This window comes from Pituophis catenifer, unplaced genomic scaffold (genome assembly GCF_029215685.1).
Source record: "Pituophis catenifer annectens isolate HBS135680 unplaced genomic scaffold, rPitCat1.0.hap2 SCAF_2, whole genome shotgun sequence".
Classification (NCBI taxonomy): domain Eukaryota; kingdom Metazoa; phylum Chordata; class Lepidosauria; order Squamata; family Colubridae; genus Pituophis; species Pituophis catenifer.
This window is the reverse complement of record NW_027256882.1, coordinates 282438026-282453337: the sequence shown is the minus strand read 5'-3', so window position 1 is coordinate 282453337 and position 15312 is coordinate 282438026. Positions and strand designations below refer to the sequence as shown.

Sequence of the window (15312 nt, the reverse complement as noted above, 5' to 3'; positions counted from 1 at the left end):
AGAATAGAATAGAATAGAATAGAATAGAATTTTTTATTGGCCAAGTGTAAGGTAGGTAAATTGAGGACCCAGTTGTGGGGCAATAAGCTGACTTTGTATAAATATACAAAAGGATGAAAGCTATTGCTTAGCGCATTGTAAGCCGCCCTGAGTCTCCGGAGAAGGGCGGCATATAAATCAATTTAAAAAAAAAAAAGTGTGATTGGACACACAAGGAATTTGTCTTGGTGCATATGCTCTTGGTGTACATCAAAGAAAAGATACGTTCATCAAGAATCATAAGGTAGAACACTTAATGATAGTCATAGGGTACAAATAAGCAATCAGGAAACAATATCAATATAAATCGTAAGGATCCAAGCAACAAGGTTACAGTCATACAGTCATAAGCGGAAGGAGATGGGTGGTGGGAATGATGAGAAGATTAATAGTAGTGCAGACGTAGTAAATAGTTTGACAGTGTTGAGGGAATTATTTGTTTAGCAGAGTGATGGCATTTGGGAAAAAAACTGTTCTTGTGTCTAGTTGTTCTGGTGTGCAGTGCTCTATAGCATCGTTTTGAGGGTAGGAATTGAAACAGCTTATGTCCAGGATGCGAGGGGTCTGTAAATATTTTTACAGTCCTCTTTTTGACTTGTGCAGTATACAGGTCCTCAATGGAAGGCAGGTTATAGACCCGTGATGGCAAACCTATGGCACGCGTGCCATGGGTTGCACGGGGAGCCATATCGGTGGGCACGCGAGCATTGTCCTAGCTCAGCTGCAGCGCACATATGCGCGCAGGCCAATTAATTTTTGGGCCTTCTGGGCCCACCGGAGGTTGGCTGTTTCCGGCCTCCGGAGGGCCTGCAGGTGGGTGGGGAAGGCCGTTTTTGCTCTCCCCAGGCTCCTAGAAAGCCCCTGGAGCCTGGGGAGGGTGAAAAATGGGCCTATCAGGCCCACCATGCCATCGCATGCCAAAAGCGGGAGAGCAGAGGGGGGGGTCACATGTGCATGCATGGGGGGGAGGGGGTGGGACACATTGAATTGTGGGTGTGGGCACGCATGCGTGCGTGCAACCCCCCCGCGCTCCCCCTGCTTTTGTCACACGACGGCAAAAAGGTTAGCCATCACTGTTACAGACTATAACTAGCACTTTAAAAGTGATCTATAAACTTACTGGTAACAAGTGAAGTGAATGCAAAGCAGCTCCCTTTCAATAGTCTCAACGTTAGTTTGTGGGGGGGGGGGGGGCGGTACATCAGAAGGAAGAGGAATATGTGTCCTTTTTTTTTGGCCACTGATCTTCACCGAAGGCATCCCTTGGGTTAACGTGAGCAAAGTTGGGCTGAGTCGATCCTCAGGCAGATCATCAAAGCGCCTTCCTATACGTTGTTAATATATTGATGGCTGCAAAATGAATTCTGCACCCTTGATCTTAGGTTAGGAAAGCGGGAGCAATTATGAGCATCAAAAGGTTTTCAAAATGTCTAGATAGGTCTTTTTTATTATTAGATTGTACCACTTAAAAAAGCAAGCATGCACACCTACATATAACATCATCTTGAATCAATACACCTTCTGTTCTTTCTTTGAAGAAGCTGAAGTTGAGCCAAAGCAGTTACTACAGAAGTCTTTTTTTTTCCCCCTATAAAGAGTGCAAAGCCTAGTATCTTCTGAAGAATTCTTTGAGTTTCTTTGTTTCCTAGGTTCCCCTGGCTTTTTCCTTTCTGCTTTTTAAACATTGGCTTTCAAAGGGATCCAGGAGCGCAAAAAAAAATCTCTTGTTTGTGACAAGCTCCTTAAAGGTGGCCCTTTAATATCTGTGTCTTCCATTTGCTTTTAATACTGTTGAGTTTTTGTTACCGCAACCCCCTGTGTTTCAGCATTTAATTAAAAATCAACCAAAGTAGAAACCTAATTTTTAGCAATAGGAAATCAGTATAAATTTTCAGCATTGCTTTTTCTTGGGCTTTCCATGGAATTACTCACTCTGTTAAAACCTGGTAGAAATATAGACTTGTAGGGCATTTCAAAAGTAAAAAAAAAAAAAAAAAAAAAGGATTTCGGCCAGCTTTAGAATTAGCATCACGATCCTGTGGTACCTTGCTGAGCTGATGTATTTTAACTAATTATTTAACTAATCAAGGAGAGAAGCAAGCTAGAATTAAGGAGAAATTTCCTGATAGCAAGAACAATTTACCAGTGGAATGGGTTTGCCTTCAGAAGTTATGGGTGCTCCATCACTGGAGGTTTTTAAAAAGAGACTGGACAGCCATTTGTCTGGAATAGTATAGGACCATGATGGCAAACCTATGGCACATGTGCCACAGATGGCACATGGAGCCATATCTGTGGGCACGCAAGCGTTGCCCTAGCTCAGCTCCAGCATGCATGCGTGCACCGGCCAGCTGATTTTTGGGCCTTCCGGTCCCACCAGAAGTCAGGAAACGGGCCATTTTTGGCCTCCAGAGGGCCTCTGGGGGAGTGGGGAAGGCCGTTTTCTCCCTCCCCAGGCTCCGAGAAAGCCTCTAGAGCCTGGGGAGGGCAAAAATACAGGCCTACCAGGCCCACTGGTAACTTTGAATTATGGCTGTGGGCACACACGCGACCCCCCTCGCTCCCACCGCTTTTGGCACACGATGGCAAAAAGGTTAGCCATCACTGGTATAGGATCTCCTGCTTGGGCAGGAGGTTGGACTAGAAGACCTCCCAAGTTTCCTTCCAACTCTGTTTTGTTATTCTGTTATTCATTTGGGCATTGGCTGCAGCACAGTACAAGCATTCACAAAAGTTTCAGATTTAGATAATGGTGTTCCATTGAGTTTTTTCCCCCCAAAATGGAATGTCTGACTCTTCTGGGGGTTTTTGTTGTTGTTGTTGTTGTTGTTGTTTTCATGTTTGCCAACGTGCACTATTTTGTTCTCTGTCAACTGCTGGTGTTTTGTGTTTGGCAAGGGGATGAATCAGCTGCCACCCCATAGAGACTGCAGTGTTACCAGTTGGACAACAGCAACTCAATTACCAATGATATCACAATTATATAACTACCGTATTTTTCGGAGTATAAGGCGCACCTACATTTTTGGTGAGGAAAAGAAGAAAAAGAAGAAAATCCCAGCAATATTGCCTCATTGCAGGAAACAGCAAACAGCCTGCTTTACTTTCATTTTCGTTTTCAGCATAGCTTGATTAGCGCAAGGGAGAAAAAAATCTGCTGCAGCAATTTTCTTCCTTGCAGCAAGCAGCAGAGCCCTGAGCAAAACAGCTGAGAGCAAATCAGCTGAGAGTCGGGAGGCCGATCCGATCAACTTGTGCTAATTAGGCTGTGCTGAAGCTGAAAGGAGCTGTTTTTTCTTGCTGTTTGCTACAAGGAGGTAACTGCTGCGAGGCAGAGGCCAAAGGGTGGGGGCCAGTGGGTGGGTGGGGCTATATTTGGTGTATAAAACGTACCTAAATTTTCACCCCGTTTTAGGGGGGGGAAATGTGTGTTGTATATTCCGAAAAATATGGTAGTTAACTGGAAGAGTGTAGTCTTCCATGTTGCCTGCGTGAAAACAGAGATGGATTAAACTGTTTCTGTGGGTTTGAGAACCAATAGAAGTATGGAGTCATCTCTTCACTGAGCTGGAATCCAATTTTACTGTCTGTTTGCAAGTGAAAGAAGTAACCAGTGGTGGATTGCTCCCGGTTTTGTCCGGTTCTTGAGAACCGGTAGTAAAAGCGGCGGGAGGCTCCGCCCACCTGCCCTGATGTCATATTTGGTGATCTGCGCAAACGCAGAAGCTTCTGCGCATGTGCAGAAGCGCGCACGCTCCCGTTGCAAACCGGTAGTAAAGGTAAGTAGAACCCACCCCTGGAAGTAACTAATTCTCCCAGTCATTAACAGGTAGGGCTGTCTTTTATTATTTTATCAAACTCTTCCTTTCTCTCCTTCAGTTGATAGTTCTCCATGGAGAACATCTTCTGCATTTCTGCAGTTCAGATTTTTGTTTTGCTTTTTTGTTGTTGTTATTGTTATCTTTCTGTTCTAGACTTTAGATATACTTTGGCCCCTTTTGCCTTGGCAACATCAATGTCAGCTTCCTTACTTTCCACAGTTAAAATGTAGTATAGTACACATCAGTGATGGGATTCAAATAAATTAACAACTGGTTCTCTCCTAATGACGGGCTGGGTGGGCGTGGCCAGGGGGGGTGACAGGCAGCATTCAGCCTCATGCACCCCCCCTGGGAGCAAAACAGGCTGTGGGGAGGGCACCTCCCCCCCCCCCGCGCCCCATTTTGGGCCTAGTAGGCCTGCCTGCACCACCTGGGAGCAAAACCGGGCTGTGGAGAGCTTGTTTACCACCTTCCCAGGCTCCGGAGGCTCTCTGGAGGCAGGAAATAGGCCCATTTTTGGGCTCCATGAGCCTCTGGGAGGCCCATTTTCCATTTCCCCCGGGCTCCATGCACCCCCTGCACTTACCTGGGATCCAAAACAGGCCACGTGGGGACTCTTGAGAGGGGCAGAGCGGGGTGGGGCAGGGCCAGCTGGTCATCGGAACTACAGGTTTGCCCAACTGGATGTAAAATTAACATCTGGTTTGCCTGAACCTGTCCGAACCAGCTGAATCCCACCTCTGGTACATATACATATATGCATACACATGATTTATTGGAGTGGAGGAAAAGTCCATTTTTGATCAATTTTTGTTTCAGTTTTCAAACAAGTTGGGGATAACAGGCACTGCACAGATGGGAGTTAGTTCTTGTTTTTCATCTGTTCTCCCTTGCTGAAGGAGAGGGAGATCGCCTTAAATTGATGGTTATCATCCTTTCGGATACATGGTAAGTAAGTCCAAAACTGAGAAGATATAGTTCATTACACCTCATTCATTACTGAAGGTTTTATTGTATTTCCATGAGCCTCTTGGAAGAAAATAGCTATCTGAAAAGCAAGATCAACATTCAGGAAGAACATGCATTAGTAAATTTGCTCATGTTGCTTTCACCTGTTTTGTGTCTTCTTCTCACCTAGTAATATTGAAATGGTTTGCCCCTTCCTATTGCAGCACCCAATCTTCCCAAGGCTCAGGTTAAGACAGCATCCCTTGGACTAGCTGGAAAAGCACGATCACCTCTGCTTCCTGTTTCAGTACCGACAGCTCCAGAAGCCACAGAAGAAGGTCACAAACAAACAGAAGATCCTGCTAATGTAAGAATAAATCTAGGCATGTAATCTCAATAAGATGGCTTGGGGGATTTTACTGCATCTCCCTTTACTCCATTTGAGGTTCATTCTTGTGAAAAAAATGCAGTACTCAAAACCAGATATTATTGCAAACCTCACCACCTCACTCATTCATTTTACTGCTTCCTGTCTTTTTTTCCATTTCAAGTGGGGCTCATAGCTGGTTTAAAATATGAATTTATCAGATAAACTGAAGAATGTTTTGAGTCTAATCTTTCATTCAATCAGAGGTGGGATTCAGCTGGTTCTGTCCGGTTCGGGCGAATTGGTAGTGGTGACTTTGGGAGGCTCTGCCCACCAACCCGGACGTAATGCACGACTGAACCGGTAGGGAAGGTAAGTGAATCCCACCTCTGTATTCAAGATCTTAAGGTGGTATTCACAACATTCCTTTCTCTTGGTTTTTCCTTATAGCAAATCTATAAAATAGATTGGGCTGAGAGAGTGACTGATTCAACATCCCCACAAATGAGATTTCATAGGTGAGGGGGCACTTAAACCTGGGTTCTCCTAGTCCGACACTTAAACCATTCCACCACATTGGATCTTGGAATAACTTCACTGATTTTGCCTCAATGCCTCCGAAACCAAAAGCTTCAGGGCTTTTTTTCTGTTGACAAACTGCAACTCTGTGTTGCTCTCTGGGAGACTCAGATAGCTATTTCTGCCTTATAAGGCTTCGTCGGTGAGCCACACCCACTTCTCAGATATTCCCCCTGTAAAGGTATAATATGTCTTTTTCTTTTTCGTAGGCTTTTATGTGCATATTCTTTCTAGCCAGGTTTTACCTACGTAAACTAAGTTGTTTTGCAGCTCTGGTTGTGTGAAATCTCATTCACAAGCTTCAGGGCTTTTTTTCTGTTGACAAACTGCAACTCTGTGTTGCTCTCTGGGAGACTCAGATAGCTATTTCTGCCTTATAAGGCTTCGTCGGTGAGCCACACCCACTTCTCAGATATTCCCCCTGTAAAGGTATAATGTGTCTTTTTCTTTTTCGTAGGCTTTTATGTGCATATTCTTTCTAGCCAGGTTTTACCTATGTAAACTAAGTTGTTTTGCAGCTCTGGTTGTGTGAAATCTCATTCACAAGCTTCAGGGCTTTTTTTCTGTTGACAAACAGTTTGTCATATATATATATATATATATATATATAATATTAATTAATTAATTTTCTGATATATACAGTGTAAAAATGAATAGAATAGAATAAAATAGAATAGAATAGAATAGAATAGAATAGAATAGAATAGAATAGAATAGAATAGAATAGAATAGAATAGAATAGAATAGACCAAGTGGTGCAGTGGTTAGAGTGCAGTACTGCAGATTACTTTTGCTGACTGCCAGCTGTCTGCAATTTGGCAGTTCAAATCTCACTAGGCTCAAGGTTGACTCAGCCATCCATCCTTCTGAGGTCAGTAAAATGAGGACCCAAATTGTAGAGGGCAAAATGTTGACTCTGTAAACCGCTTAGAAAGGGCTGTAAAAGCACTGTGAAGCGGTATATACGTCTAAATCAGTGGTTCTCAACCTGTGGGTCGCGACCCCTTTAGGGATTGAACGACCCTTTCACAGGGGTCGCCTAAGACCATCGGAAAACACATATTTTCAATGGTTTTAGGAATAATTTTATGGTTGGGGGTCACCACAACATGAGGAACTGTATTAAAGGGTCGCGGCATTAGGAAGGTTGAGAACCACTGGTCTAAGTACTATTGCTATTGCTATTCCAGGTTATCTCTTTGTAAAATATTTCTGATCATATTTGTAATTACTGACCACTTTGTAATCTGCAGTCAGCTTAATCTCTAAGGGTTCATATTTAACAAATGCACAATGCATCTTTTGATTTCCCACCTCCTTCAAGCCAAACTCATAATGTGAAGCAGGCATGAGGTTGCTCAGTGGATGATGATATCAGGTAACTGTTTCATCCTGCTTCACAACATATTATTGTAGAGGAAGGAGTAGAATGAGGTTCAGGAAGAGATTACGTCATCCAATATCTAAGAAATAATCTCCAGGAGAAAATCTACAACATTCTTGTAGTCACTAAAAGTCAATATTGACTTAACTGCAGAAAAGCAATCAAAATAAATCCTACTTAGCCCCTTCCAAGTATATGAGGCCCATCTCCAGAATTCTCAGAAATTCTGGGGTCCGGAATTTACACATCTGAAAGGTTCTGTGGATTTTTTTTTTAATTTGATTTATATGCCGCCCTTCTCCGGAGATCAGGGCAGCTTACAATGCGTTAAGCAATAGCCTTCATCCTTTTGTATATTTATACAAAGTCATCTTATTGCCCCCACAAACTGGGTCCTCAATTTACCTACCTTAGAAAGGATGGAAGGCTGAGTCAACCTTGATTGACTGGGGATTGGGGAACATTGATTTAAGTAGTTTTCACATTCTATATCTACAGCCTACATTCCAGAAAGCTAGCCCCAGAATGGAATTCCTTGTGCAGAGAATGACTATCCTTGAAATGTAGGCACTGCTTATACAACTGTTGTGGTCGACAGGTAAATCCCATTATCGTTTTAAAGAGACAAAGACCAAAATAATCCTGGAACAAAGTTTATTCTTTGCAAAGGGCCTTTCTCTCTAAAGTAGAGAAAGACGGAAATAAAACAATTTACACGAGTTTTTATAGTCTTCAGGAACGTCAGGATACACGTCAATAAAGTACCTTGGGAATCAGTTTCAGATCTTACATAACATCTTATATAACATATGCAGTACATAATTCCACCCTGGAAATTCCCCAATTCCCAACAGAAATACCCCTCAAAAACATCAATGGCGTACTTCCTTTAATTAATAAGGGCAAGTTAACCCAGAGCATATTTCCTGCAAAACAAACATCCTCTAAAAAAACACAGGAATTACACACTTCCTTTCTCATGTTCTTAAATGTCAGCTAAATTATATAATCAGGTTATACAAGGTAAAACAAAACCTTAACATGATTTCAAAATGGCGTAACTCAGGTTATGCTTTTACAGGAATAATTCTTATTTTTCTCACAACTGTTGTGCTGTCAATTTCAAAGGCCTATGGAGACCATTGTGAAATAAAGTCTTAGCAGCAGCAAAGTTCCTCCCCCCTTGTGAAAATGCTGTTCTTTTGAATTCTTAAAAAAAAGTACGTGATAGAGCGGGACTTTGAAGGTTGATCTTTAAACGAAAGCCGAAGGAACTAAAGATTGTACAGTAATTAAAATAGAAGAACACTTAAGTTTGTCTTACTAGTGCAGAATGAAGCAAAATATTTTAACATGGGTGTTTTGAAGGCCCTTTGTGAACAATGGAGGCAGAAGTTAATATTAAGAGTGTCTTCCATTCTAGACAGACGGTGTTACAAAGATGTTGTGGAAGAGGAACAAGTTTTAGCTGAGAAAACTGAGACTGATTTGAAAGCGGATTAACAAATGACAGGCCAAATGACATGGGAAAAGATGCCACATTGGATAAACAAATGAAGCTGGCTGATGTCTTAAAAAGGGATATATATATATATATATATATATATATATATATATATATATATATCTTTTTTCTTTTTTCATAGGCTTTTATGTGCATATTCTTTCTAACTAAGTTTACATAGGTAAAACCTGGCTAGAAAGAATATGCATATATATATATATATATATATATATATATATATATATATATATATATGCATATTCTTTCTAGCCAGGTTCCACCTATGTAAGCTAAGTTGTTCTTCAGCCCTAGTTCTGTGAAATCTCATTCACAAGTTTCTGGGCTTTTTGTATCCTGCTGAAAAGCAACAACTCTGTGCTGCAATTTGGGAGACTCAAATAGCTATTTCTGCCTTATAAGGCGTCATCAGTGAGCCACACCCTCTTCTCAAGTAACCTCCCTGTAAAGGTATAATGTGTCTTTTTCTTTTTTCATAGGCTTTTATGTGCATATATATAAATTGCAGCACAGAGTTGTTGCTTTTCAGCAGGATACAAAAAGCCCAGAAACTTGTGAATGAGATTTCACAGAACTAGGGCTGAAGAACAACTTAGCTTACATAGGTGGAACCTGGCTAGAAAGAATATGCACATAAAAGCCTATGAAAAAAGAAAAAGACACATTATACCTTTACAGGGAGGTTACTTGAGAAGAGGGTGTGGCTCACTGATGACGCCTTATAAGGCAGAAATAGCTATTTGAGTCTCCCAAATTGCAGCACAGAGTTGTTGCTTTTCAGCAGGATACAAAAAGCCCAGAAACTTGTGAATGAGATTTCACAGAACTAGGGCTGAAGAACAACTTAGCTTACATAGGTGGAACCTGGCTAGAAAGAATATGCACATAAAAGCCTATGAAAAAAGAAAAAGACATATATATATATATATATATATATATATATAATATATATATATATATATATATATATATATATATATATATATATATATATATATATATATATGTATATATATATATATATATATGTATATATATATATATATATATGTATATATATATATATATATGTATGTATATATATATGTATGTATATATATATATATATATGTATATGTATATATATATATATATATATATATATATATGTATGTATATATATATATATATGTATATGTATATATATATATATATATATATATATATATATATATATATATATATATGTAATAAACCAAAACAGTAATCTGAATAACTTTCCTATATTGGATGTACAAAGGAAACTAGTCAAGATTTTGAAAGATTTTGTGAAAAGGGACAAAAACATGGAAAGGAACCAAGCTTTAGGACACTATTTAATGGGGTTACAGGTCAAGATTATTCAAAATAAAAGGAAGGAATCTAAAGTGGTTTATTTGATCAAGTGTAAAACAGACATGTTATCTCTGGTAATCCTTAATGGACTAAATGAGACTTTAAGGATTTGCTTATAGAAAGCATTATGAAATATGGAAAGAAATCATAAACTGTAAGCTAAGACAAGGTGATAATTTAATAATATAGTTTGTAGTTGTTGTGAAGTCATTTCTTTATATATTTGCTTTGTTTTCATTACTATATTTTTATTTTTTCCCTTTACTATTTTTCAATTTTTCTTTTCTGACCTTTCTATTTTTTTCTTTGTATTCCTTTATTTTTTTTTAGTTTGTATTAGTTTTTAATCTTTTAAATTGTAAAGTTAAATTATTATATAAAAAACATTTTCCTGCTCAAAGTCACATAAAGAAAGGTCTGGGTTTGGTTTTGTTTTTAATTATAGCTTTCAGCTTCTTCTAATTGGCAAGCTGTATGTAGAAATTGTATATAAACATATTTAAACTTCCAATTAAAAGCTCTTTTTAAAAGTTGGAAAAGAAGACAGAAGTCTGTCCAGATTAGATTGATGAGTCTTAGCATTTGCTATGATCCTTTATCTGATGAAGATGCACTCAAGCAGCATAAGAAAAAACAAATCTTTTTCTGCTTTTTCTAAATTAAAGTTAAAAGCTCTATTCGGAAGCAGCAGTGCGGAAATATATATATCTAAGATGTTACTTTGTACAAATGAGAAGCACAAATTAGAAACAGAAAAGAGTTGGATGCCAAACCCTTCCAGATTTTCTCTGGCTCTTGCCAGATTGCTTGCTTTTTATATTAATATGAATATTGAATTTATTGACCGCCAATCTTATCACAAGGTAATTCTGGGCGGTTTACAATATTAAAAAGGTAAAATATTACAAAAGCTATATACAATAAAAAGATGATATCTAAGTCTTTAAGTTTTGATAAATATGTGTAGAATATGTCTGCAGGTCAGCATTTTAATTATAAGTATGATAGGCTGCTGAGAAAAAAAATGATAAAGTATGGGCAATAGAAAGGAACGGTAATCAAGTAAATGGTAAATAGGACCGACCTTTCTCTTCCTTCCTTCCTTCCTTCCTTCCTTCCTTCCTTCCTTCCTTCCTTCCTTCCTTCCTTCCTTCCTTCCTTCCTTCTTTCCTTCCTTCCTTCCTCCCTCCCTCCCTCCCTCCCTCCCTCCCTCCCTCCCTTCCCCTCCTTCCTTACTCCCTTCCCCTCCTTTTTTACTCCCTTTCTCCCTTCCCCTCCTCCCTCCCTTCCTCTCCTTCCTTCCTCCCTCCCTCCCCTCCCTTCCTCTCCTTCCTTCCTCCCTCCCTCTCTCCCTCCTTCCCTCTCTCCCTCCTTCCCTCTCTCCCTCCCCCCTCCCCCCCTCCCTCCCTCCCTCCCTCCCTCCCTTCTTTCTTTCTTTCTTTCTTTCTTTCTTCTCTTTCTTTTTTCTTTCTTTCTTTCTTTCTTTCTTTCTTTCTTTTCTTTCTTTCTTTCTTTCTTTCTTTCTTTCTTTCTTTCTTTCTTTCTTTCTTTCTTGAAATGAATTCCTCACCAAAGAATGTTAGTGAGCTATTTTTGAGTTGACCTAATGAAACTTTGCCTATTACACTGACCATATCAACGTACAGTAGGACCCCCAAACTCCAAAGAGGCGCTGAAGCCTCTGATATGAAGCAAATTGTCTTCATATCAAAGCGACAGTGCAGATCAAAGCATTAGAACGGAGTGGCTGTGGAGCTCTGATACAGATAAGAAAGGGAGCTTTTAAGCATGAATGTCCATGAGGAAAAATACCTTTTGCTCCATAGCAGAAAGGCTGAACGGAAATGGATCGCATCAACGTATTAGTTAGAAGCACAATGAAATGACTCGGTTGAAGCCTGCTTTGATTGGGATCATTTTGTCTACTCAAATTGATGTGTCAATCAAACTGCAGCTAATTAAACACCCCCTACAGCACAGCATGCAGAGTATCGCTTTTAGAATGTTTTAATGTCTGAAATTGGTTTCAATAGGTAAAACTATAGCTGGCTGGGGAATTCTGGGAGTTGGTCCACACGCCTTAAAGTTGCTAAGGTTGAGAAACACCGGGCAAAGCAATTATTGTACAGCCCAATTCTGCGCAGTCTGATTTATGTACGGACTCAACTCATTTCATTCAACATTTCTCCAAATAAGTGTGAAGAGGAATGCACCCTTTTGTGTTAATTTCGGAGTATTACAACTTGTGATTCTAGGACAACAGAGGTCACTTCCCAATACCTTGAGTGTAACTGACAGAGACATTCTGCCCAAAAAATTTAGATCATAATTTTGTGATAGAAAGGAAAAAGATGAATGACTGAAGCATGATAGCAATTGCAATAGCAGTTAGACTTACATACCACTTTACAGTGCTTTACAGCCCTCTCTTTTTTTTTATTGAAAAGTTTTACAAAGAAAATTCCCCCCCCTCAATATTCCCCCCACCCTTTTCCCCCCTTCCCATCCCACCCTCCCCCCCAGACTTCCCAGAGCAAAATACAGGGTATTTCAATTAACAATCATAAGCTAAATTAGCCTAACTATTCTTAAACTACCTAATCCCCCCCTGAAACCTTAATCCATGCTATGGATAACATAATACTTCTAAAATAAAGTTTAACATTCATTCATAAACTATTTGATATTTTCTTGTCTGATACTTATTTTGAATATAATCAATCCATCTTCTCCACTCCGATATGTATCGCTTTACAGCCCTCTCTAAGTGGTTTACAGAGTCAGCCTATTGCCCCCAATAATTTGGGTCCTCATTTTACCCACCTCGGAAGGATGGAAGGCTGAGTCAACCTTGAGCCTGGTGAGATTTGAACTGCCAAATTGCAGGCAGCCGGCAGGCAGCAGAAGTAGCCTGCAGTACAGTACTGCACTCTAACCACTGCGCCCCTGCGGCTCATGATCATATTAATGTATGATTTTAAGTGCTTTATGATAAATGAAATAGAAAATAAAGGTTTTGTTTTGGTCCCAATATTCTTTGGGGTGCAATCCCTGACACAGATAACCCATAAATAATAAATCTTCACCTGGTAGCAGCCTTCCCAAAGAAATATGGAGTGATTGACAGGACCTTTGGTCCTGTCACATTATTGGCTTTCAAAATGTTTTAAGGAAGAAGCCCCTCCCTGCATCCTGCCAGTTTTGTCAATCTCTGCTGCCTCCCTTCTTGCAGACGTTTCTTCCTCCATCCCCAATTTGAACAAACATCCCAAACAAAAGTGAATTGAGTTGCATTTGTTACTCACTCTAATGCTGTGGGGTAGAATGGACCACGCTGGGCTTATCTTAGTGAAATAAACTAGCATCTTGCTTTCTCCACAGGTATATGAACAGGATGACCTTAGTGAACAAATGGCAAGTCTGGAAGGGCTAATGAAGCAACTTAATGCCATCACAGGCTCAGCTTTCTAAAAGGAGTTGCCCAGGAACATTTCAGCATACCAGCCTTTCACAAAGACCACAACCCAAAGTCACATCTCCATGAAGGCCACCAGTACATCACTGAACCCCATTCGAAGGAGGATCTCACCGCCGCTGCCCCCAGACAACATTGTGTGTGCTTATCAGTCAAGCAGAAGTCAGAAATAGAGATGGAAAAACAATCCTCTGAAGCAAGAACCCACTGCACAAAAGCTGAGTGCCTCCAAGTAGCCAGTTCTGTCCCACTGGTCTTTGTAGCATGCAGGGAAGAGTCATGTTTAATGGTCTGCTCCACACATTACCTTCTTCTGATAGTTGTTAATTACCAACACTGGTCTCCCTCCCAGTGGGAGACGCCACCATCTTCATCTCAAATCGAATTCAAAGTGGATCTCAGTCTACTTCCTCGAGTGAAACCCTGAGCAACTTTAAGGAAGCGTAATATGTTTCTAAGAGACTAGCAAAATTTGGTAATTTGTACATGGAGTTCAAGAGGTTATCTTCTGCTAACAATGAATCTCATTTACACGCTAAGCCTGCAACTTTAGTGGACGTGTTATAACTTTGTGCTTGTCCATCTCTGTGACTTACTAGCTGTTCCCTCTACCAGTTCTTCCCTTTTGCTAAACTTAGGTTTCCTAAAGAGTCAAAAGAACTTGTTGCAGTCAAAAAAAAAATGTAGAGTTGAAGTCTGAATATTTATTCAGGACACCAATTAATACAGTACCAATGAAGTGGGCAAATGATTTTTCACGTCAATTTCTAGCACCAATAACAGGTTGTAGGAGCAGCCAGGCTGGAGTATCGTGGTTTAGAAATATGGCTAACTGTCCCACAAGCCCCCATAATAAATAAAGTTAAACTACAAGAAAAGGAACTATAGGAAAAGGAACAGCTGTAGAGAGAACAGATAGGTGTATCAGAAGGACTAATACTGCAGAATTATAGAAGAAAGGGATTAGATGAGATGGGGGAGGGGAAACTGGATTATCATCCCTACGTGCTCTTAGACCCGAGCAAAACATTTTGACTGTGAAAATAGGCAAATGGGCCATTATGGATTCAAAATTCTGACCATTCTAGGATTGTTTCAATGTCACATCCCCATTTCACGTTCAAGACATTTGTCTAGCACTCAGAACAGATGTTTTGAGCTTGAAGCTCTTCAGGAATGGCTGAGCCCTCTGGTTCAAAATCGAAACAACCGTCCCAAACGCAAAGCAGTGCTTTGAAGTCCAAGCATTTTGAATTCAAAGCATTTTCCCATGCCACCCTTTACTGATGATGCTGACGAAAGCAAAACTGGAGGTGCACTTTTCTGCATATTTAGAGGGCACCAGGTTGGGGAAGAAGGCCGAACTAGTAAACAACTTGGAAAAATGCTCCTAAGTATAAGAAGCTGAAGTACTTATCTCTCTTGGAGAAGAAATCGCTTTCCAGCCATTTCTAAGTATGCTAATTCTGCTCATACCCGTTCAGTTAATAGGTTGATTACTCAACCTATTTGTGTAGGTTGTTTCAAAGCCATATAGATCCTTCCTTTTGCAAAACAGAAATCTGTGAGAAGTTTCCCAGTCGTTCAATTTCCCAGCCGTAGCTTTACAGCCAGAATAATATGTGAAACAGGCCTTAGAAGACCTTGTTCTGCTACAAAAGTCGATAGGGATGAGGGCGCACGTCCATCATGGAAGTGCATTGTGATATGTGTTGAAGGCCACCTGAATTCATCTGTAATATATACCTTCTCTTGTTTGGACTTCGGTGTCGTCTCCCTACATCACAGCAACTGGGCCATCAC

At 40.2% G+C, this 15312-nt stretch overlaps 1 protein-coding gene across 1 annotated transcript in view; it reads left to right on the top strand.

Moving 5' to 3' along the window:
* The window catches only part of DCC (DCC netrin 1 receptor), a 764852-nt gene extending 751347 nt beyond the window's left edge, over positions 1-13505 (top strand). Inside the window, exons 28-29 of the mRNA XM_070934567.1 lie at positions 5033-5175; positions 13416-13505. Coding sequence (XP_070790668.1) covers positions 5033-5175; positions 13416-13505 — 233 coding nt within the window. The remainder of the gene's footprint in view (positions 1-5032; positions 5176-13415) is intronic.
* Positions 13506-15312: the final 1807 nt, after the last annotated feature.